Raw genomic sequence first — 24524 nt, 5'->3', positions numbered from 1 at the left:
AAAGAGACAGTGCAGGCAAAAATGCAGGGTTGTTGCAGAAATAAATCCGTGTTTGAAGACATTTCACGAGATATGGGGAGGCACGGTCTAAGCGCTTTTTTTCTCCGCCGTACGAGACCAATGTTTTGCTGATTTTTTTGTTGACTTTTCAAAATATTGTGGAAAGCAAAAACACTGTATAATTTTATTTGCATCTGCATCCATTGTATTTCGTGCTGTTTTACTTCCTTTTCCGGGTCAGAATGTCTATGTTTGGTAGTTTCAGCAGTGTATAGTATAAATGCAAAAATCGGATACGGGTCACTTTTAAAAGATGATGTAAGCGGGTCGTCAAAAAAATTGGATATAGTCAGAAAATCGGATTTGGGCATCAAGACCTGCAGTGTAAATGCAGCCATTGTGAATGTTAATGCATTAACTAAGGTTAACTAATGAGGTCTTATTGTAAAGTGATACCTATGGGTCTTTAAAGTTCTTTTGCACTTTAATCGGTGTAAAATTTGTAACTTTAAATATATTTTTGTATTGCTTTATTGTATTTAAATGTTCAGTTATTTTTGTTATAAGAAAAAAGGTATTTAACCTGTTATACTGTATTATGACCACTTTTTTAAAACTTAATTTCAATACCGTGATAATACCGCATACCGTGACAAAACATTATCAATTAATCGCAACAGGAAAATTTGATACCGGCATATCCCTAGTTGTGAAATGATCTAGTAAAGAAGACGTGTTGAATGACCCTTTTTTGAATGACATCAGTGCATTTTACAACACATGCTGACACTAAATTGGTCAGAATTGCTCAGAAATTGATTGTAAATTTCACTATTAATTACAAAGAAACAGCAAGTTACAGATTGACTGAAAATAAACTGAAATATTTTCTGGTAAAACATTCTCCAAAGATGTTTTGATTGTATTGCTAAAGTTGCCCTTTAGGACATTTCTTTCAAGTATCGACTTTGTCTTCAATGTTTCTCCTAAAGTTCCTTAGAAATAGATACAAATGAGGCAATTGTTGACATATAATAAGAGTTTTTCAAAGAGGTAACAGTAAAAGAGTAATATTGTTTATTAATAATGGTTTTTGCTGCATAATATTTTTGTGGAAACCAATTTTGTGGTGCATTTTTCAGGGTTCTTTGATTAAATAGAAAGATAAATGAGCAAAATCTGTTTGAAATAGAAATTGTAATATCATAAATGACTTTTTATCAATTTAATGTGTCATTGCTGAATCTAAATATTAATCTCTCTCTCTCCCCCTTTTATTTTCTTACTTACCCCAAATCTTTGTATGTTGGAGTATCACAATTTCCACAAAAATATTAAGCAGCACATCTGTCTTCAACATTGATATTAATAAGAAGTGTTTCTTCAGCAGCAAATCAGCATATTAGAATGATTTCTGAAGGATCATGTGACACTGAAGACTGGAGTAGATTTCAGCTGAGACTTCAGCAATAAATTACATTTTAAAATATATTAAACAAGAAAACAGTTATTTTAAATTGTGATAATATTACAGTTATTTTAAATTGCAATACGGTTCCAAAATATTACTGTTTTTACTGTATTTTTGATTAAGCAGACTTCGTGAGCATAAGAGACAAAAACTTTTGGCCAGTGGTTTATGTCATTTAGCATTTGAAAGTTAATGAGTTCATATTAAGATCTTTCATTTTTGTAATTGCATACTTTGGTAATTTGGTAAATCTGAGCACAGTTTGAGACAGTTGAGATCTGTTGTGAAATTCTAGAGGAGACATTAGGGGGTGTTTTTATCAGAAGACCTTTCAGTTTGCTCTTTGCTCGATCTCAGTTGTTTTTTCGACATTGAACTTTCAAATTCAGTGCTGTACTTTTAATAAAGTCTTTCCCGTGGAATCACTTCCGCCTGGTGCTTTCGATGTCTCACTGGGTTTATAATGATATATCATTAAGCACATGTGATGGCTAAAGTGTTAGCCCAGTTGACAGCATATCATTCCTCCACTCAATAATCAATATAAATGACCTGAACGGAGGAGGTTGTTGCCATAAGGACCTCCTATGATGATTCACCTCTCAGATACAAAATTGAGAGCATTGAGTGTGCTGTGAAAACAGGAAGAGGGCCATTACTGTGAATGGTGAGTGTAAATATGTGAAGCTCATCGCTGGTAATCGCTTGGATATGTTCGCATGCTTACGCAACGGCTTGCGTCATCGTCTCTAGTGGGACATCTGAGAGCGTTGTATCTAGCGAGTCACTCTAAGTGTGTGTTGTAGATGCACAGAGAGAAAGTGTTGTGCATGAATTTGAGCATCTGCTTCTCTTACACCCTCCTGTTTAGTAAGGAAGCATTACCACAGACAGAATGTAATGTATTTTGTTGCATTGGTGGTTTGAGCTTATTTCATATATATATGGCCTTCACTTGATGTTTATCTCTTGTTCTAAAGCTCTACTATTGTTTTGTCATTCAGGACTTTGCGTATGACGACCCAAAGTTGGAGTTTAACGTGGATGCGCCCAATGGATTGGTGATGGAGGGCTATCTGTTCAAAAGGGCCAGTAACGCCTTCAAAACATGGAACAGGTAGGATAAGCAGATATGCAGGACTAGGTGGAACCAAATATAAGTATATACACATATATCATGTTTTTAATGTATTTTAATCAGTTAAACTTGTTTGTTGAAATTAATCTGCATTCCTAAATCCCATATCGCTTGATCATGAGTCTGAATATGCCTGGTTTGCTTTAATCAGGCATGCAACTAGGTCATGGTTGGGTTTTAGGGATGCAAAAATATGCAAGAAAAAAATCATAATTATTTTGGGATGCACTGATATATTGCATAAACATTCTAGCCTGATACTGATACTATTTTAGTGTTATAGATATTAAAATTTGACGTTATTCTGTCTAAATAAATTAAAATAAAAATATTAAAAAGTAAGAATTAGTCATTTTTAAATTCTACAAGTGAATTTTAGGCATCACAACATTAAAGTGTGGTATGAAAAAAAAAATCTATTTTGAGACATGATTACAATCAACAGTGTTTTTAAATAATGTGTCATTGTTTTTATTTATTTAAATTATTGTTTATTAAACAATTGTGTTATTGAATTATTTAAAATTCAGTTTCTAAAGAATAATTTTGAATGAGTTACTGACAGTAAAAGTAATATAAAAGTGAGCATGAACTATTAAATATCTTTTTAAATAGTTTTTTTATTATTGTTATTATTGATATTATTTATTTAAATTGTTATTTATTAAACAATTGTGTTATGGAATTATTTAAAATATATTTAAGATTAACTTTGATTTTGATGACAGTAAAGGTAATGAAAGTAAAAATTGTGGAAATGACCATGCACTATTAAATACCCATTATCAATATCCATTAAAAATATCAGTAGATAATCATTATAGTACAAATGTACCATTATATAGTAAAATTATGTATTATTTAAAATTTTGAAACCCAGCATGCCAATGATTAGTTATTACATTTATAAAAATAAGTAATTAATAACTAATTCCTTGTCTCTTATATCCTTGTATTGCTTTGTTTATTTCAGGCGGTGGTTTTCCATCCAGAACAGCCAGCTGGTTTATCAGAAGAAACTCAAGGTGAGTTCAAATCAGCATTTAGTAAGTGGACACATAAGTCACAGCAGTTTAGACAGCTTAAGTATTCTGTCTTTGATTTTAACGAGCAGCTTCATTATACAGTACTTTGAGAGTTTGTGTCAATGACATGTATCAGCAGGATTCTTCAGCTCACGATCAATGCTGGTGAATCTTCACCTCGCGGGTCACTGAGCTGTTAGATACAGTAGTTGTAGTTTAGCCAGGCAGCATATCTCCAGAGCACTCAGTCTTTTTGAAGATAACAAACTCATTCCCTGACAAATCAATGCTTCATCTGCCAAAGTGCTTGCTCAGGTAGTCTGTTTAAATTACTGTGACGCAGTGCTGTTTGATGCATTTCAGAGTGAAATGGCTTTATTTAGAGCACCTTTCTTCAAGCCAGCAAATTTACAGGCTTATTGAAGCGACTTAACCTTCCACAGGATTCGCTGACAGTTGTTGTGGAGGACTTGAGACTCTGTTCTGTCAAACCTTGTGAAGACATCGAGAGGAGGTTCTGTTTTGAAGTCGTGTCACCCACCAAGTGAGTCCTTAACCAGCTTCTGTCCAGTAAAGCTCAGACTTTAGATGATAATTTTGCTCTTAAAGACTTTTGGAGCTGCATAACTGGTAGTAATTGTGTTGTATGGATGTATACTGCAGGAGCTGTATACTACAGGCAGAGTCAGAGAAACTCCGGCAGGCCTGGATCCTGGCGGTTCAAGCTAGCATCGCCTCAGCGTACAGAGAGAGTCCAGACAATTATTACATTGAGGTTTGTACGGTCAACATGCTAAATCACTATAACATAGGATGAACATTGGTTTGATCAATTAAAAAAGTCGTGACCTAGTGGTAAGAGAGTTTGACTCCTAACCCTAAGGTTGTGGGTTCGAGTCTCGGGCCAGCAATACCACAACACAGGTGACCAAAATGCTGGTGGGGTTGAGCAGGGCACCGAACCCCCAACTGTTTATGTGGTGTCGCATCACTGTAAATATATTTGTATGTATGTAATGTAACTTTAAAAAAGTTAATTTATTATCAAATAAGGCTGTGTAATAAAGCTTCAAAAATTACGAATTTGACGATTTTCAATAAAACTGGCTTAAAAAAGAGTGTATTTCTTTACAGATTTATTGGTTGGTTGTAAACCACAGTTCAGAAAAACTGATTGACATAAATTATTCAGACTTCCTGAGCCTGTTATAATTTTTGCTACTGAGATTTAAAGCTGTTATATTGTTATATTTTCTCTCAAATAACTCTGTGCTCTTTTGTGTGTCTGTCTCCAGCGTTTGGACCGGACTGCTTCGCCCTCCATCAGCAGTATAGACTCAGCAAATGAGCCCAGAGAGCGCAGCAGCAGGGGCGAGAGCATTCTGCAGCGTATCCTGTGTCTGCCGGGAAACCAGCAGTGCTGTGACTGTGGGCAGGCTGAGCCGCGCTGGGCCAGCATCAATCTGGATACCCCATTATACCCCCTACCCCCCCCCCACCCCCCACAAAACAAATGTCTGTGAATACTGATTTAGTTGTGCCCGTGAGCAGGCACGTGGAACACATTGCGCCTGCACATTTTAAGTCTGCTCTGCATCGAGTGCTCCGGCATTCACAGGTAAGGCATAGAAGAGATCATAATCAATCTGTTTCAAAACATGAGACATGCTGGCTGTTTATGCAGTCCATTGTGTCTTCGACTACCTTATGAATATTCATGCTCTTCCTGACGCCACACCTCTCCCTCTGAGCTCACACGAGACAATGTGGCACACCATCACACAGTCTTTGCCCGTTCTGACTCGGTTGCCTGGAAACGTGCTGATCTAGTGGGCAGAATGCACACTTCCTCTCAGGGAAGCATGTTGTCTAGTGATGTCAGCCGCCCCAGTGCTGCTCTCCTTAGCTTGAGTGGAAACATCTTGCTTGAATTGTTAGTGGATGGTGGGAGTTTGAAGCCTTTGGAGAACTTTAGCAGCTCAGACCAGAAACTTTTCTCAAGTATACTGCTTTTTTATTTGTGTATTTGAGTCCAGTAACAGATACAGATATAAAAATGTTTTTTAATTATTGTTTTATTTCAGTTTTTTTATGCAATAAATAGAAAATCATTAGACTACAAGAAAGAATAATAAGCATCATCATCCTCATCATCATATTAATGGAAGTTATGCAAAATTAATAAGCATTATAAAAACAACATCAATCATTATCATTATGCAATTTAATTTTTGCTAAGTTATTTATTAATAACAATGAAAAATAACGACAGTCATCATCATTTATGACATTTTTAATAATAATAATAATAATAATAATAATATACTCAAATTATTATAATTGTTGTTGTGGTTGTTTAACTAGTTTTATCATATTAACTATTGAACTGTTATATTTAAACAATTTTGCACAAAGTCTACTAAACAACAATAGTGATGATGATTGTCGTTATTTAAATTAAGTTGTTTTGCAGTTGGTTTGGTTGTGATGTTGTTTTTTTATTTTTTTTTTTTGTTTTGTGTGTACTATAATTTTGCATTATGTGAGCATTGCATATATAATTTGTGGAGAAAACAATCCCCAATAAAACCCTGAGACAAGCATTCAAGATTGCAGATAGAGATGAGAGAAATATATTTGAAATTTGTATTTTTTTTATTGATAATGAAACGTGTGGATGGCAGTTCTTTCTAATTTACATTTGACTGGAGTTGTGTTGTTAAATTAAAGATTGAAGATTTTGAATGTTTTCACAGGAGTTTGGGAGTTCATTGTTCAAAGGTCCGTTCTCTCACCCTGGACTCATGGGAACCAGAGTTACTGAAGGTCTGCTCAAATAGCCAGATTGTTTTCCTCCTAATTTCTCTTGGACGACCTTTAACTGTGACATGAGCAAACACGCTCTGACAATAACTGCTGTGTGTTCTGTTGCAATGCAGCTGATGTGTGAACTAGGAAACAGTATCATCAACCACATCTATGAAGGCAGCTGTGAAGAGCAGGGCCTGAAGAAACCAGGACCCAGCAGCTCCAGGTGAGTGATGAGGGACACAAATACAAGTGGCTCTTTTTCTGTGCATCTGAATGTTGAGTGTTTAATTGCTGCCTTGATTTTAAGGCAAGAAAAGGAGGCCTGGATCAAAGCGAAGTATGTGGAGAAGAAGTTCCTGAAGAAGATGATGGCGAGTGAAGTTGTGGTCAACGGCGGGAGAAAATCAGAGCGCCGATGGAACTCCAGGAAATGCAGGAGACATAACAGCGCCACAAACGTCCCCAAAACACACCGCAAATACAGACTAGAGCCAGGCAGTGCATCTCCTGCAACCCTTTCCTCAGGTAATCAATAAAAATGATGTTGTTGTTTTTACTATGCAAGAAAGTACAATGATCGTACCATGTTTTTTGGACTTTACCATGCTGATAATACCATGGTATTATGTGAATTGCCATAATTGCCATTGGTATTATGTAATTGCAAGTTTTTTAAAAAGTGACATTTTCCTATTTTTTCCTTCAACTTTCAGCAACTGCTGCTCTGGAGAGAAAGTTAAAACGGGAATCCCTCTTTTGCCCGGATGAGCTGGACACCCTCTTTTCATATTTTGATACTGGTTCAGGGCCTCGCAGTAAGTATTATATTCTAACCCAAAAAAATGTTTGGTTCCATATTTGATTTAATTGCTTGCTTCATGCATTGTTTTGCTTTGCTTTGTTTTTTATATTCTTTTGTTGTTTTGTGTGTGTGTGCGTGTGTGTGTGTGTGTGTGTTTTATTTTGTTTTAATTAGCTTTGTTTTTTTTATGCTTTTGTTGTTTTGCTTTGATTTGTTTTTGTTAACATTTGTTGATGTGTTTTGCTTTGATTTGGTTTTGTTTACTTTTGTTGATTTGTGTTTTGTTCTCTTGTTTTGCTTTGCATTGTTTTTGTTTACTTTTGTTGTTGTTTTTGTTTGGGGTTTTGTTGTACCTTGCATTTTGCATAGTTTTTGTTTACCGTTGTTATGCATTTTGTTTTGGTTTAGTTTTTTTGTTTTGCCTTTTGCTATTTGTTTAATTTTGTGAGTTTGTTTTATTTTAATTTGCTTTGTTTTTGTTTACATTTATTGTTTGTTTTTGTTTTTTGCTTTGTTTTACCTTGCATTTTACTTAGATTTTTTTTTGTTCACATTTGTTTGTTTTTATTTACTTTTGCTGTTCTGTTTTGTTTTTTGTTTGTTTGTTTTTTTTTGCTTTGATTTGTTGTTTACTTGTTTTGCCTTGTGTTATGCTTTGTTTTTGTTTCTTTTGTGTTGTTTTGGTCTTTGTTTGTTTTTTGCTTTATTTTGCGCTTTCCTTTTTTCCTTTTTTCCATTTTTTGCTTAGTTTTTTTTTGTGTAATTTAATATAGTTGTGTAACTGTGACACATAGTTTTGTCATGTTTGCCGTCAGTGCACATTGGATGTTATTGATGCTCTAGAGTGTAATGTGCCCGCGGTGGGCTTGCGTTGGTCCTGCAGGTCTGAGCAGTGACAGTGGGTTAGGTGGCAGTACTGATGGCAGCACTGACGTCTTGGTGTTTGAGTCTGTGGTGGACAGTGTCACAGAGGAGGGTGAGTAAACCACTGTGTGACTTGATGGTGTTAACCAAGTGTTAATTTTCTATACTCACTGTTGAAGCAGATGGATCATTTGTTACATGTGTTTTTGTAATGTTCAGAGTGTGAGGTGTCTGAAGACTCCAGTAATGAGGCTGAACTGGAGCCGGAGACGTCAGATCCAGAGGATTTGAGAGAACTGGATCCCGGAGCATTACTCTATAAGGCCTGTCAGGCACGAAATCTGCCCGTCATGGCTGAAGCTCTGGCACATGGAGCTGACGTCAGCTCAGTGAATGAAGAGGATGAGGGGAAAAGCCCCCTTATTCAGGCTGTGATTGGAGTGAGTCATTACAAAAACATGCATTGCACATATACATATTAAAAATAACCTAGATAAGAATTGACTGTAAACTTCCAGCTCACTTCAATGGAATGTTAAATAATCGTATGCTGTTTTGAGGTTGTAAAGCCCTAATCCTCTGGTTTTCAACATCCAGGGTTCCTTGATAGCCTGTGAGTTTCTGCTCCAAAATGGTGCAGATGTCAACCAAAGAGATCACAGGGGAAGAGGCCCGCTGCATCACGCCACATATTTAGGTCATACTGGGTGAGTGCATGCTCACACACTCTTCACAGATTTACAGATGCCTTTTGCTGTTTTTTGGTCCATTAGAATGTCTAAAAGATTTCATATGAGTTAAACAGACATGAATGTCACCACAAAGTCATAATTATGAGTGGAAAACTCTGGATTTTCTCTAAGACCAGAGTTTCTGAGTTATGGCCGTGCCAGTGAAAAATATAGATTTAAAAGAATATATAGATTTTAAAAATATATAGTTGATAGTTTATGCAGAAATAGTAGTTTGTCTTGCTCCAACCAAAGTTATTTGAATGCACCTGATGTTGTAATAACAACCTCCCAACCCATAAAATACAAACTTCCCAGGAGGACTTGTCATACCTTTATTATATATTGTAGTACTGAATATTTACTATATTCATATACTGTGGTATTTACAAGGTACTCCAAGACATTTGAAAGAATACCATGGTTTAACATTGGTTCATGTCCAACGAACATGTTATGACGATGCATATCCAATAAAAAAAAAAAAACGGTAATACCATGATAAAATTTCCAAAAAACATGTTAACACAGTGTTACTTCTGGTATTTATTTGTAAGTTCTCGGATGTTGTAGCATTTTAGCAGGTCTGTTACTGCGTATGCAGCTTTGCATCAAGCTAATTATTTAATATTCAATGCTTGAATTTTCAAATGAAATTGAAGCTTTTCTACAACTGCATTTTCTTTATCTTGTGTTTCCAGTCAAGTGTGTTTGTTCCTGAAACGAGGAGCGTCCCAGAACGATGGTGATGAGGATGGCCAGGACCCACTGAGCATAGCGGTTCAAGCCGCTAACGCTGACATAGTTACTCTGTAAGTTTAAAAAGTTCCAATGCATGTGTATTTGCTTCTGCAAGTTTTACCCAGACAGTATTTACACTACCGTTCAAAGGTTTGGAGTCAGAAAGAGTATATTTTATTAAAGAAATTAGTCCTTTTATTCAGCAAGGATGAAAATTCATGAGAGACTTCTTTCAAAAACATTACAAATCTTATTGACCCCATACTTTTGAATGGTAGTGTATAAACAATTGTACAAAGTTTGCTTCCAAATCAAACCTCTCTTTGTTTCTTTTCTCTATTTCTCTCCCGACAGGTTACGTCTAGCACGTATGAACGAGGAGATGCGCGAGTCAGAGGGTCCGTTCGGTCAGCCAGGTCAATATTCTAGCAGCAGTCCCACAGAGCAGCAGTATAAGAAATGCATACAAGAGTTTATCTGTCTCAACATAGCCGAGTGCTAAAGAACCTAGCCTAGAGCTTTTTTCCCATCATTCCCACCAAGAACTGATATGTGTTTGTGTTTATCTGTAAAGATGGGCCAGTCTTGTTGGGAATTCCAGCTAAACCCGCTTCAGGTGGTTTTAAATGGTTGCTAGCTGGTTTAGGTGGTTGATCAGGTGAATCCTCCAGCACATGGGGCCGAGTTTAACCTAGTAGACCATCTTTCTCAAACTGGTTAGGTCTGGTTTTCCATGTCCCAGATCTGGTTACCTAGCTTGATCACTTCACATGCTGCAGACTTCAGATTAGTCACATGATTGACTGGCCACCATAGTTTGGCCTAATAAGCAGTGATGCTACTCATTTTTTGTATCATTCTTTATAAAATAAAGGTTACCTGTAATTGTGGTGGTACTGGTCAAATAACGATTACACAGACTATCGCGCTCGCTGATCTTACAGAGCCCTCACTGGTGTATCTAACCTTCAGCGTTAGCTTCTACGCTGATCCTCTTCACTTACACTTCAAACAGTATTATACAGTACGTTAGGCAGCTGTCCATCTATTCTAACAGTGTTCTTCTAGTGGCATTTTCCCCAACAGGGATGGGGAGCTTAAAACTGTGTTTTGTGCTTGCAAACGCATGAGGGAGAGTGGGATCAAAAACTGTGATTATGTGTCATAAATGTATAAAATGTCTAATCTACTAACTGAACTTTTTGTTGACTGATAGGCCACTGTTATGCACTTTTTCTTAGCTCCACTGGTTTTAAAAAATGCCACAAAAACGTGATTTTTATGCTTTTTTCGAGTACCGCCCAGAGCAATAGTGAAATGATACTACATGATTTTTTTCTTTTTTTTGTACTGTGGTAACCGATTGTATTTTTGTAAAATAATATACTTTATTAATTTTACCGTTCACCACCAAACTTCAGTTCAGACACCAAAAAACGAATTCAAGTTTAATTACAGGGTGTTAAATTCAACAATTACCATTCAAAAAGTTTGGGATCAGTAAGGTTATGTAATTTTAAGTCGCTTATGCTCATCAAGGCTGCATTTATTCGATGAAAAATACAGTAAAAATAATGTGAAATAACTGTTTTTTATTTTAATGTATTTTCAAATGTAATTTATTGCTGTGATGCAAAAGCTGTATTTTCAGCACCATTACTCCAGTCTTCAGTGTCACATGATCCTTCAGAAATCATTCTAATATGCTGATTTGGTAATTTTTTATTATTATCAATATAGTAAACAGTTTCTATTTTTGATGCATTTTTTCAGGGTTTTTTGATAAATACAAAGTTCAAAGCATTAACAGCATTTATTTGAAATAGAAATCTTTTATAACATAAAACTTTTGATCAATTTAATGCATCCTTGCTGAATAAAAGTATTAATTTCTTTAAAAACAATCATACTGACCCAAAAACTAAATGGTAGTGTATGTTCATGTATAATGCGGTAGTTTTATTTTTATTTGTTAATTTCTGTCAGCTTCAGTGCATTGATTGCTGTTGCTCTGGTCTGTTTGGTTGTTGTCCTTCATGAATCTGTGCGTGTAAATAAACTCTTTTAATACAGTCTCAGTGTCACACTAAACTTATGGATAAAGGATGAATTGATATACGTCTTAACTATTGGAAGACATCATAATGTAATGTCATATAAACACTATTTATTCCTTCGAGTCAAAAATACTCTAGATCCCAACCATAGACCAGAGACAGAAACAGCACTTGTTGAGAGAAAATTCATTTATACATGTGTTGTTTGTAGTTTGTGAACAGGCTAGAGTACTGTAAAGTTTCCCCTGACATGTTTGGGGTGAAAGCTCATTGGTTGGTGCGTCGTCTGTCTCTCTCTGGCCAGTGAAATCGTAGCACTTTCTGTTTGACGTAAAAATGTTGTTTTGTGAATATCAAATGAGTATTACTCCCGAAGTGACAAACAAATGAAATTTTGTGAACAATGCAGCCAAAGTGACACCGATATTTAAAAAAATACTGTATGACAAGATATGTTCTTGATTGTGGCTGTAGCACATAACCTCTTTTATTGCTTGCTTTCATATTTCTGCTTTTCTTTTCATGTCGGTGTCAATATGTCTGAATATTGTATAACTGAGCACTCTTCTGTAAATTAGAACCTCTGCAACTTCTGTTTCTCTTTTTGCTCTTTGTTTCTGCCCTTTTATCTGTCCTCCTAAACAGAAAAGAATCCTGACAATAAATGAAACGTGACTGAAGTACTAACTGCTCGTGCTTGCCTTCTCTTCTCCTGCCTCTTTCTTCTCTGTAGTGCTTTGCTGAGTTAGTGTGCGATATTATATAACCATCTGCATTAACTCACAAACTTACTGATTTTGCTGCTGTAAGTTTTTTTTTTTTTTTAACCCTCAAATTTTGTTCTTGTGTTTGGGATCCTAGTGACTCTGACACTCTACATTTAAAATACCAGTATTCATTTTGAAATTAAATAATTGTAATTAAAAGGTACTCTGACTGAATCAAACCCCAGAACATAAGAGTTAAAGTTATATAACCCTACTGTTCAAAAGTATGAGGGTTGGTCAATTTTTTTTTATTTACTTTTTTAAAGTTCCTTATGCTCACACAAGGTAATATTTACTTGATTAAAAAGTTGAAAAATCAGTAATATGAAATGATATTACAATTTAAAATAGCTGTTTTCTATTTGAATATATTTAAAAATGTAAATCATTCCTGTGATGCAAAGCTGAATTTTCAGCATCATTACTCCAGTTTTCAGTGTCACATGATCCTTCAGAAATCATTCTAATATTCTGATTTGCTGCTCAAGAAACATTTCTGATTATTATCAATGTTGACAACTAATGTGCTGCCTAATATTTTGTGAAAAACTTCACTATTTAATGCATCCTCGATGATTTTTTTAATGACTTATATTTTTTGTAAAACTTCAATATTTAACTAACATTATTATTATATCATTTTAAAAAAACATTGACAAAAAGGCTGTCCTAGACTTTCATTCTAAGTTTATAAAATCCAATAGAACTTCTATTTAAACAGGAATGGGACAGAACTCAACTTTATTTAGAATCTCTCTTTCAGTGGTTGTTGTTCAGACACTAGTCAGTACGCATGAGTACCCATCCTGGGAAGACAGGGACAGGCTCCTCATTGTAAATCAAGCATGAGAAATCAACACAGTTTAGTAAAGTGTTCAAACCCACTCTTTGTCCCCTTCAAAGTCTCAGTTGTTGCCATGGTTACCCAGACAGTACAAAGACCTTACACGGCACAAGGAGGCTCATTTTCATAGGGTTGCTTTATAGAGCTATTTCTGTCCCTTAAATTCGAACTCTAAATCTCTAGATAGATTGATCTCCATACTTTAACATTCAGAGACCTGCTTTTGCATTAGTAAAACTTCTATCACAAGATATTTCCCATCTGTTTACATCAACATTATACAAAAGCGTCCATTCGAATTCCAGCTGCATTTCAGGAGTTACATGTACAGTCACATTAACTGTGTTTGATCCCATTTTAGGCGACACCACATACCTGGACATTTTCCGAGAGTTTTCCCATATGGCATCCCACAATCCTGAGAAGCTGAAACGGAGGAGTATTCACTTCCGTCACTCCTTCAGGTAGTTAGATGATATCTATAGGCATCTGTTAAATAAATGTAATATATATATATATATTTATAATATGTTTTTCTTTTTTAATGTAGAGTGTGACAGATCAACTCTTTTAAACTTTGGACACCAATCAAGCTGGAGCAGAAGACACTTTGACTGTCTGATCTCATAAGTGTGATGGAGATGAGTGTGAAGGACTTTAAACAATAATTATGGTCGTCTTGAATGTTTGCAATGATTTTAATGCTATTTTTGTATCTTTATGGGGTAAGCCGGTCTAATCCCCACTGTTTGGTGTTTATTTTCTTCATTTGCATTTCTCCTCATTTTAGCCATTGACAGTAACAGGCACTTAATTAAGCACTAAATGTCAAAACATTTGGTTTCACTGTTATAACATATAATCAAAAAATCATGCATGAATGCTTTCTCATTTTACATTTCATCTCAATACTATTACAAACATCACTATTATTATCCTCTATAATGAAACGTGTCCGGTGCTGATTATTGTTTCTGTTTTTACATCAGTTGAAATGAAGGGAAGCTGTTTTTGGAGAATCTGCAGTGATTTTGTCTTGCTGTAGTGATGAATGTACTGTTTTGTATCGACTATGCTGGTGTAGTCTATATATTTACAGCCACTATAAATCATTGCAAATTCAAATACAGATATAGTATATTGTCTTTTCAGATGCAAATTGATAATATATCATAAAATTATGGTATTTTGTTAAAAATGCAAAAACATTGTGTGGACCTTTTGTTGTGGGAAATAAATATATTTCAGAAAAATCTGCTGGTTTTCTTGGGATGAAAAAAAATATAAATTAATAATTTTGCTGCATAATAACTTGGGTTATTTACACATGTGACGCATCAGGTAAGGGAGGTAAATTATTAGATATTTTTAAATGTCTCAAAAAATTATTTTGCCCGCACAATTTCATTTATTTTGGCTGAAAACAAAGTGAGTTTGGCCATTAGGATGGACAAGTCATTTGACGGACAATAAGGACTGAGAGTTACCTTACATTCAGGTGTTCACATGAAGTTAAGTTTGATATTTCAGCCATTCCTGACGAACGAATCAGTCTTGTGAACTGTTTCTTTATAGGGAAATAAAAAATATAAACTACAGTTCGACATGTAAACCGATTCACGAACGAATGAATTGTGTGAGTCGGTTCTTAAAGTGAATCATAAAAAACAGGCCTTACAGTACAGTCGGAATCTTAAACGAATGACTCTAAAGAGTCGGTTCTTTATTGTAAATCATAAACATACATTACGACGAGTGCAATCTGATTCCCGAACAAATAATGAGTCGGTTCTTTATAGTGACTCTAACAAACAGGTCGAGCAGTGTAGTCTGATTCCCGAGAGAATGACTCTGATGACTCGGTTCTTTAGACCAAAATAAAAAATAGTATAAATGTAGTGTCAGTGTTATAGTAGTAATTAGCCTATTGTGAAAGTATTATTAGTACAATGCTGCACAAATGCTTTTCTTATTTCAAACATTTCTTTATTTAAAAATCCAACGCATAATTCTAAATCCACATTAAATTTTGCATGTGATTCCAACTCGCTCCGTTTTGTCGGTCCGAGCATATAAGACTTTTATTTTGAAAGGCAGCCGAGCGCTTTTCAGAACTTTTATTTCCCCTTTTACCTCATCACTTCCTGGTTTTGCGGCAGCCATATTGGTATGGGGCATAGATGACAATTTCACCTTAGCCGAAGAGCTACGTTTTTGTTATTTTTGAAAGTTTATCGAGGGCGTATTCACTCTGAAATAAAAGGGATATCAATATATCATCCCAGCGTGACCGTGGTGGATCCCGTGGAGGGCGCTGAAAGAGGTGAGACCGAACCGTTAAAAATCCCCTTTCAGTGTGCAAGGCTGTGTTTTAAAACCTAGCAAACAATCTACCTAGACAGCTTTTGTTGTCGTCATGTAAAACTAAACGTTTAGATGTCTTGATTGGCAGCTCACTAGTTTTTGAAACATACTTATGTCTCCGTTTGAGCGCCCTGTTTACTCATATCGTTGTTGTTTAGTCATATTTACACCCGTTTGTCAGTGTTATTGTCTTATTTCGGCTACAGCTGCAGACTATTAAGGTGTTCATCGCGCAGTAAACATATGGCACCATGTTGATTTAAATGGCAGTTGTTTAAATTGTTGACAGTCATAACAATTAATGTTAACAATCATGATCTGTGTAGTTGTGCTGTATCGCAGGCTTTGTATAAACTTGTAAATCTTCTTCTGTTGTCTCATTCATGAGCACTAGGAAGTTTGTACTGTGTTGTGTAACTGCGAGTGGCATGTGATTTCACAGATGAGCAACAACTTAAACAAGAGGGCCCCCACCACAGCGACACAGCGGTTAAAACAGGATTACCTGCGCATCAAGAAAGATCCAGTCCCGTACATCTGTGCTGAACCTCTGCCCTCCAACATTTTGGAATGGTACACTTGATTTCCTTCAAAACATTTATTATATTATATGTTATATACATAGACACACTCATAAACACACACTATCAGTCAAAAAGTTTGGAATAATTAACACTTTTTAATGTTTTTGAAAGAAGTCTCTTATGCTCACCAAGGCCGTATTGATTTAATAGAAAAATACAGTACAATTAGTCATTAAAAAAAAATATATATATATTTTTTTTTACAATTTAAAAATAACTTTTCAGTATTTTTAAATCTGATTAATTTTCAGTGTTATTTATTTGTTTAGGTATTTATTTAAAGTAAGAAATTAATACTTTTATTCTGCAAGGACACATTAAATTAACCAAACGTGTCAATAAAGGCATTTATAATGTAACAGAAGATTTGTATTTCAACAGTTTTCAACTGTTCTTTTGAACTTTCTATTATTGAAGACTGTATCTTGGGTTCCACAAAAATAATAAGCAGCAAAACAAGAACTGTTGATAATAATAAGAACCATTATTTATATTTGAGCACTAATTATTGGTTGATAATAATAAAGTACCAAATCAGAATATTTGAATATTTTTGTATAAATTTTTATTTTTAAATCCATTAAAGATTTCTTTCAAAAACTTTTAAAAACGTAATTATTCCAGTGTATGTTTTATTATATTTTACATGATTTACTGTTTGTTGTCATGGTTTAAGTTTGGAGCTTCATCTTAATCTTTAATTATTATTTTTTTATCCATTTATAATCAGTTTTCTGATTTATAATATATTTAGCAGATGATGATTTATATTGTATTTAGCAGAATGTTTGCTCTGCTTCTGTTCAATGAAAGTGAATGCTGTCAAGCTCTCAAAAGAACACAAAAGCACCGTGAAAGTGGTCTATATGACTATATATATATAGTCATATATTCCAAGTATTCTAAAGCAGAATTTATGTGAGGATTTGGGCTGAAATTAAAGAAGTACTCCTTTTTAGAGCTTGACTACCCATTGACGGTCACTATATGCTTATATTATATGTAAAAAGTTTTCAATTCTCAAAAACATCAGACAGGACTTCTATCACGTATTGTAATCTACATGAAAGACTTAATACGATTAGATACTTTCTCTTTCAGGCATTATCTAGTACGTGGCCCTGAGAAAACTCCATATGAAGGTGATTTCCTACTCCTTTAATTTCACATTAGTGCTTCCTTTTATCAAATTGTGCACTTTCTGCTTCATTTTAACTTGTCTTTTGTATTTCATAGGTGGCTACTATCATGGCAAACTCATTTTCCCACGGGAATTCCCATTCAAACCCCCAAGCATATACATGATCACACCCAACGGCAGATTTAAATGTAATACAAGGTACACAGCCTCAGACTTTTATTTTCTTTTAAAGACCTTTATTTAATCACTAAGGTATGTAGGCTTGGTTATTTCGAGCATAGTTACAGCTAAAGGTCCTTGTTAATACAGTTCTGCTTCATAGTTGTTACTGTACTGTGAGTTTTTGCTTGGAACTCTGAATCGATGAATCAGCATCTACATCCGTTTCTTCAGAAGTCTGAAGAACAATACAATTCCTTCATAATGACTTGTGGCTTTCTCTTCCTCTTTCAGGCTGTGTCTTTCCATCACAGATTTTCACCCTGACACGTGGAACCCGGCGTGGTCCGTATCCACCATCTTAACCGGCCTCCTGAGCTTCATGGTTGAAAAAGGCCCGACTCTCGGCAGTATCGAAACCTCTGACTTCACAGTGAGTGTCACGCTGATTTCAGATCACAGTGAAATGCTTTAAGCATTTCACTGCTAGAGACACACCAGTGCCATTTAAAAAAAAACCTTAAAGGAATAATTGATCCAAGTTAATAAATTATCACAGATTATTATTTTTATTTTATTTTTTCATTTTAAAGGGGGGTGTAAATGTTTTTTCTTACCATATAAAAACGCTCAAAGCTTTTTATATGAGATACTCTATGAATGCTCTAAATACCCTTTGACTAAATCCAAATAAAATACTAAGTGTCTATAAATTATGCACATGATATGAAGATGTTTTCATATACATTTGCAGTAATTGGGTGTATTCTTCACATTTTCTGAGCTTCTTTGTTATTGCAAAGCCATACTAAAGCTATAGGCCTAGATTAGATTTATAATGAAGTACACTGCTGTTTTATTTTAATAAGTGCTGTTCTTATACCAGGGAAAAATGTATTCCATAAAAATATAAAGCAGATTAAAGAACTAAAATCAGCATATTATAATTATTTTTGAAGGATCGTGTGACCTTAAAAACTGGAGTAATGATGCTGAAAATTCAGCTTTGCATCTCAGGAATATATTGCATAAACATATAAATTATATTCTGAAAGAAAACAGAAAATGTATATATATTTCACATTATTACTGTTTTAATGAGTTTTTTGACCTTATAAATGCAGCCTTTGAGCATAAGAGATTTCTTTTAAAAAACATGAAAAATGTTACCAACAAAGGGAGAAATTCACTGCGTGGCCATTTTGACATCTATTTACATATTAACAACTTTTTTTGTCACTTGTTTTTGTGGGCCAGGACTTGATCTGATCTATCAGAAATTAATTGTATATTTAAAAGTCATATTTGACATTATTCAAAAATGTGATGAAGCTATTTTATTTTAATATGGAAGAATTCTTGAAATAAGCTCTATGCATAAAAATGAGCAAAGTACATACATGGGGATACATTTTAATGCCGTGTTTGCGTTTAATATGTTCTCTGCAGAAAAGACAGTTGGCCTCCCAGAGTCTTGCTTTCAACATCAAGGACAAAGTCTTTTGTGAACTTTTTCCAGATGTTGTTGAAGTAAGTACCGTGCCAGACTTCCTCACAGATGAATGCGTGAGCAGTAAACACATTCTTATAACTAATATATTAACACTTGATCCCCCCGCCTTTAAACAGGAAATCCAGCAGAAGCAGCGTATGCAGGAGGAGCTCAGGTCCCGCTCACATGCGCTGCCTCTTCCCGACGTGGTGCCGGACGGCGAAGCCCACCATGTGCAAAACGGGCACCTTCCCCTGAACGGGCATCTGCCCCCCGGTGCGGCCCACCCGCCCGACCTCCAGCAGGTCAACCGTAATCATGGACTCCTGGGTGGAGCGCTTGCTAATTTGTTCGTCATCGTAGGTTTTGCTGCTTTCGCTTACACGGTCAAGTACGTTCTGCGGAGCATCGCGCAGGAATGAATCGCCCAATGAGAAACGCCGACCCGAGGGACGAAAGGCTGGTACTGTTCTCACGACCAAAATGGGGAGCGAGAAATCAAAAGGGTTTTCTCACAACCAAATAAAATGAAGCAGTGTCCCGTTAATGAAATTGAGAGCTTGGTGATTTCCTCCATAGTGGCGACAACCAGATCTTGTGTGTAACGGCCACGTAAAGGGCAAGGTCTAGGAAATGATGGCTTTATAAACATGCAAGGAAATAAAAAAAAATAATAAAAAAAAAGCTAATTTTCTACCTTACCCAATTCCCAGAAGAAGCCAACTTCATATGACTGTGAAATTAATTCAAGTGGGCTTTTTTAGGGCCTGAATCAGCGTTTGTTGTTTTTCACGTTTCTCATTGATCTGTAAGATTTTAGAATCTGTGCATATAGGACGCAGAGTTTTTAAGATTAAAACAGAAAAAAGCCCAATCATTCCTTAAAAACATCAAAATAAAATACATTTCTGAAGTGTCACACCAATTATTGCTGTGACGAAAATCACTGACTATTTTATTTGATGGAAGCGGCTCAACTGTAAACATGCTTTACCAATGGAAATTTGTTCTTAAATGCATCTGTGCTCGCTTGCGCTATCCCAAACGTAACAACCAGTTAGGCCAGGAAAGAAGAGATGTAAAATGATTTGTCTTTTGTTTGTCTGTGATGCAGACGCTCCAAGTGTACATTAACTTTCTTTCAGAGGGGGTCACTGTCAGCCAAAAGAATTTTTTTTTTTCCAGGCCATGTAACACTATGAATTGTTTGTGTGCAATATATAGTATTGTCAGCTCTACTTGGCTTTCTTGATACACAGCACTTCTTTCCTTTTCAAGGATTGTGATTTATGCAATAATTCTTAAGAAATTGAAATCAATTAAATTTCTGTTATAAACATAGGCAGGCGAATATGCATTAAATTCATACTTTTTTTCTGTTGTACTGTGAGATCTTTGGTTGTGTTCATTAGGACAAGTACTTTGAGTTGCACAAATAATTCACAACAAAACTTGCAAGTCTAAGTCCAGTTTGCGGAGACCTACATGCACTGCAAAACATCTCTTTCAGGGTCAGAATGGTCGTATCGCTGCTCGTTCAGACTGGTAGGGCATTAAGGCTCTCTTTGTACCAGTATGTTCTGGTCTCCCCGATTCAAGTGTTCTGATGTCCCGAATTCTAGCAGTGATACTTTTTTTCAGCACCTCCATGAACAATGTTGATCGATATCCTTTCCTTCAGAGGGGTGTGTTATCAGAGATAGTCATGTTGTGTTTACATTTTGAATAAATAATATTCTGTTAAAGAAAGCTGTCCTTCGTGTGTGATTCAAATCCAGTTCTTGCCCTCTGACAGAAGACAGGGATGCAATGTCAGCTGTCAACAAATTCAGTTAAAAGACAAAACACTTAATCTCATACACTTTATAGACATGCCCTTCACAGCCGTTAAGATGAAATTGCATTTGAACACTCCCAAGTCCCTTAAAATGTAAAAAAAAAATAAATTTTTTTATAAAAATTCCCTAAAACTTTTAGACGCATGCATACACATGCAAATACTAATTATCCATATTCAGAATTATTGCTGACATCACTTGTGGGTGTATATGAACGAAAAAGCACTATAATGTATGTTATTTTATTTGTACACCATGGTTATACCATTGTAATTTATTTTTATTTTTTTGAAGAACCTTACCATATGAACACAAAATGCGGAAAACTGTAACAGCCGCAGCTACACGGCTGGATCGCTGATTTATGCGTCACGTGACACGCGCCCGGCCAATCGGCGCTCGATCTCACACCCCGGAAATAGCGTCTGTTGGTTTAATGTCCTACATTCCTCTCCAGGTCTCAGTCATAATTCTGTGCGCTGCCCTTGCAGAATATTAATGTGTAACGATGTTGTCGACTGTGCGTGAGGCTGTGTCTAACATTATTAGACACCCGGAAACTCGTCGGCTCGAATAAAGCGACGTTTTTACCGAGGGATATTTCTATAAAAAAAAAAAAAAAGGGAAAACAATGAGGCCTAACAGGAGAAATGAGCAGCAAGTGTCAAGCTGAGGAGCTCAACACAAAGCAGGTGAGCTGCAGAGATGTCATACTGCACAATGACTGTTGATGTGAAGTTTTATGAAGCGTGTTGCATGCATACAGCAGGTCAGGTTGTGTTTCCGCAGCCAGCGGAATGTCTGACACGACAGTCTCGGTGTGTGTCGGCTGGTAATGTTAGTACGTGTTCGTGCACGTTTGACTGTCACCATAAAGGCTGAATAGTTTGTTTGAGAAACATTTGTCGCCGCCACACCTCTTTTTTTTTATCACACAGTAGCAACCATTGCCATGACAACCCCTCCCAATTAACTGGCTACAGACATTTCTATAGCAAACACCCTGGATCACCAGCTAGAGCAGTTGCTATGGGAACGGACCTTTGTTTTGTTCTTGGCTCTGTCTGGATCTGTTCAGGTATTCAGAAATGCATTAAAATTACAAATGACTCAAATACATATCTTTTATGATGAACATGTTTTCATTTCTGAATTAAAAGTCATTCTAATATTTTTGTGGGAAAAAAATATTAAAATGTTTTAATTATATCTATATAATTATATTATAATTATATCTAAATGACTAAATGTAAAAAAAAAAATTAAAAAAATCGTATAAAAGTAACTGAAAATGTCATTGAAAACGTGAATTGGTAATTTAGCATAAAATTATTATTTGTAATTTCTTTAATAAGCAGTGCAGTTGTTTTAAAATATTAATATTAATTAATATTAATATTAGTGCTCCTGTAGCTCAAGTGGTAGAGCATTGCGTTAACAAGCGCAAGGTCGGGGGTTCGATTCCCCGGGAACACATGATAGGTAAAAATTGATAGCCTCAATGCACTGTGAGTCCCTTTGGATAAAAGCGTCTGCTAAATGCATACATTTATTTAATTTAATATTTAAAACAAAAAACTTAAATATTAATATTTTGAACCTATAACCAACTTATCAATGAAAAACCTAAACTTAATGTTTTTTTTGTTTTTTTTTCAAGTCAAATGAGGTTACCCTAAAGAAAACTTCTGATATTTGCATAACTGCGTAATATTGTGGGAAAAAAAGGAAAATAATGATTTAGTTGTATGTGGACGTTATTTTATGAAATTAGTTATTTAAAAACATTAAAATTTCAGCCATACAGACAGTGACTTGAGTGCATCTCGTGATAAACATTTTTTATTTCTGAATTAAAAGTTCACACACACACACATTCTCGTCGCTTCATAACATTACGGTTGAATCTCTGATGGCAGATGGACTATTCTGATGATGCTTTTCAAACTTTCCTGGATCTTGACACTGTTATTTATTAAGCAGTCTATGGGACAGTCTCAAGCCTCCCTGTTTTCATCCAAAATAACTTAAATTGTCTTTCAAAGACGAACAAAGCTTTTACGGGGTTTGGAACGACATGGGGGTAAGTGAATAATGACAAAATTTTCATTTTGGGATGGAGTATCCCTTTAATTTAAAAGTCTGTGAAAGTGACTTTGTGCTTCTTTGGGATGGCACAATAAAGTGGTGTTCACTTTTTTTTTAGAACGCAAGCTTCTAGAAGCACATAAGTCTGAAGTAATGAATTTAGGTGAAGGCGTGCAGAGCCAGTGGTGGTTTTGTATGCAAACATTAATGCCTTGAATTTTATGCGAGCAGCTATTGGTAGCCAGTGCAAATTGATAAATAGAGGTGTGACGTGTATTCTTTTCAGCTCAGTAAAAATGAATCTTGCTGCCGCGTTTTGGATTAATTGTAAAGGTTTGATAGAACTGATAGAACTATAATCGTTCAAAGCAGCAATTAATCGTTAAAAGTCCACTTATGTTATTCTGCGTGCTTAAGATGTGTTTTTTCTTTCCGTGATATATCGCATTACAGAATACTGGCACATGTCTACTTGTGTGTATATGTGTGTGTGTGTGTGTGTGTGTGTACATATATATATATATATATATATATATATATATATATATATATATATATATATATATTAGGGCTGTCAAATGATTAATCATGATTAATCACATCCAAAATAAAAGTTTTTGTTTACATAATATATGTGTGCATACTGTGTATATTTATTATGTATATATAAATACACACCACACATGCATGTATATATTTGAGAAGAATATGTTATGTGTATATATTATTAAATATATTTATATATAATATTAAAATATAAGAATATAAATATATAAATGTATATAATGTAAATATTTTCTAAATATATAATTTATGTGTGTGTATTTATATATACATAATAAATATACCCTGCATACATATATTATGTAAACAACTTTTATTTAGGATGTGATTAATCGTGATTAATCATTTGACAGCACTAACTAATATATATGGAAACATTACTATTTTTAATGTTTTTGAAAGAAGTCTCTCCTGCTCATCAAGCCTGCATTTATTTGATCAAAAATACAGAAAAATGATCAGTAATATTGTGATATATTATTACAACTTAAAATAACAGTTTTCTAGACTTTAAAAAAAAATATTTTTTTCCTGTGATGCAAAGCTGAATTTTCTGCATCATTACTTCAGCCTTCAGTGTCACATGTAACATCCAGTCTATCACATGATCATTTAGAAATCATTCTAATATTCTGATTTATTATGAGTGTTGGAAACAGTTCTGCTGTCTAATATATTTGATGAATAAAAGGTTTAAAAGAACTGCATTTATTCAAAATAAAAATAAAAAATTCTAATAATATATTTTCTTTACTATCATTTTTTATCAATTTAACACATCCTTGCTGAATAAAAGTATTGATTTTATTTTAAAAAAAAAGAAAGAAAAAAAAATTACTGACCTCAAATTACTGACCAGTAGTGTATATTGTTATTACAAAATATTCATATTTTAAAAACATAGCTTCTTTTTTTTTTTTTTTTTTTTTTTTATTCATCAAAGTATCCTAAAAAAAGTATCACATGTTCTGAAAAAATATTAAGCAGCAGAACTGTTTCCAACTTTGATAATGAATCATCATATTAGAATGATTTCTAAAGGA

General features: G+C 34.8%; 2 protein-coding genes across 3 annotated transcripts in view; both read left to right on the top strand.

Moving 5' to 3' along the window:
• Positions 1-13719, top strand: part of LOC109054849 (arf-GAP with coiled-coil, ANK repeat and PH domain-containing protein 3-like) — a 37638-nt gene extending 23919 nt beyond the window's left edge. The window contains exons 12-27 of the mRNA XM_042713985.1: positions 2473-2588; positions 3583-3634; positions 4078-4178; positions 4298-4409; positions 4930-5105; positions 5220-5252; positions 6391-6460; positions 6574-6668; positions 6753-6970; positions 7159-7260; positions 8131-8223; positions 8331-8551; positions 8709-8818; positions 9544-9654; positions 9938-9999; positions 13613-13719. Of these exons, the coding sequence (XP_042569919.1) occupies positions 2473-2588; positions 3583-3634; positions 4078-4178; positions 4298-4409; positions 4930-5105; positions 5220-5252; positions 6391-6460; positions 6574-6668; positions 6753-6970; positions 7159-7260; positions 8131-8223; positions 8331-8551; positions 8709-8818; positions 9544-9654; positions 9938-9999; positions 13613-13719 (1779 nt within the window). The remainder of the gene's footprint in view (positions 1-2472; positions 2589-3582; positions 3635-4077; positions 4179-4297; positions 4410-4929; positions 5106-5219; positions 5253-6390; positions 6461-6573; positions 6669-6752; positions 6971-7158; positions 7261-8130; positions 8224-8330; positions 8552-8708; positions 8819-9543; positions 9655-9937; positions 10000-13612) is intronic.
• Positions 13720-15381: 1662 nt separating this feature from the next.
• Positions 15382-20740, top strand: LOC109054829 (ubiquitin-conjugating enzyme E2 J2-like). 2 transcript variants are annotated; one of them, XM_042713572.1, is made up of 8 exons: positions 15382-15574; positions 16058-16188; positions 17301-17341; positions 17436-17538; positions 17794-17932; positions 18949-19029; positions 19129-19267; positions 19355-20740. In XM_042713572.1, the coding sequence occupies exons 2-8, from the start codon at positions 16058-16060 to the stop codon at positions 19411-19413; spliced, it is 693 nt and encodes a 230-aa protein (XP_042569506.1). In that variant the 5' UTR covers positions 15382-15574; the 3' UTR covers positions 19414-20740. The 2 variants fall into 2 exon arrangements, with proteins under 2 accessions (XP_042569506.1, XP_018927621.1); XM_019072076.2 differs by having other exon boundaries at positions 15383-15574; positions 19129-20740.
• Positions 20741-24524: the final 3784 nt, after the last annotated feature.

Source organism: Cyprinus carpio, chromosome A23 (assembly GCF_018340385.1).
Source record: "Cyprinus carpio isolate SPL01 chromosome A23, ASM1834038v1, whole genome shotgun sequence".
Lineage (NCBI taxonomy): Eukaryota > Metazoa > Chordata > Actinopteri > Cypriniformes > Cyprinidae > Cyprinus > Cyprinus carpio.
This window is presented reverse-complemented; position numbering and strand designations above follow the sequence as displayed.

What these genes read in the sequence shown, in the direction of transcription:
- LOC109054829 (XM_019072076.2), top strand. Translation starts at nt 16,058, where the DNA reads ATGAGCAACAACTTAAACAAGAGGGCCCCCACCACAGCGACACAGCGG. An exon ending in TGAGAAAACTCCATATGAAG is followed by an intron (nt 17,342 to 17,435) that starts GTGATTTCCTAC and finishes TGTATTTCATAG; the next exon opens with GTGGCTACTATCATGGCAAA. An exon ending in AGATTTAAATGTAATACAAG is followed by an intron (nt 17,539 to 17,793) that starts GTACACAGCCTC and finishes TTCCTCTTTCAG; the next exon opens with GCTGTGTCTTTCCATCACAG.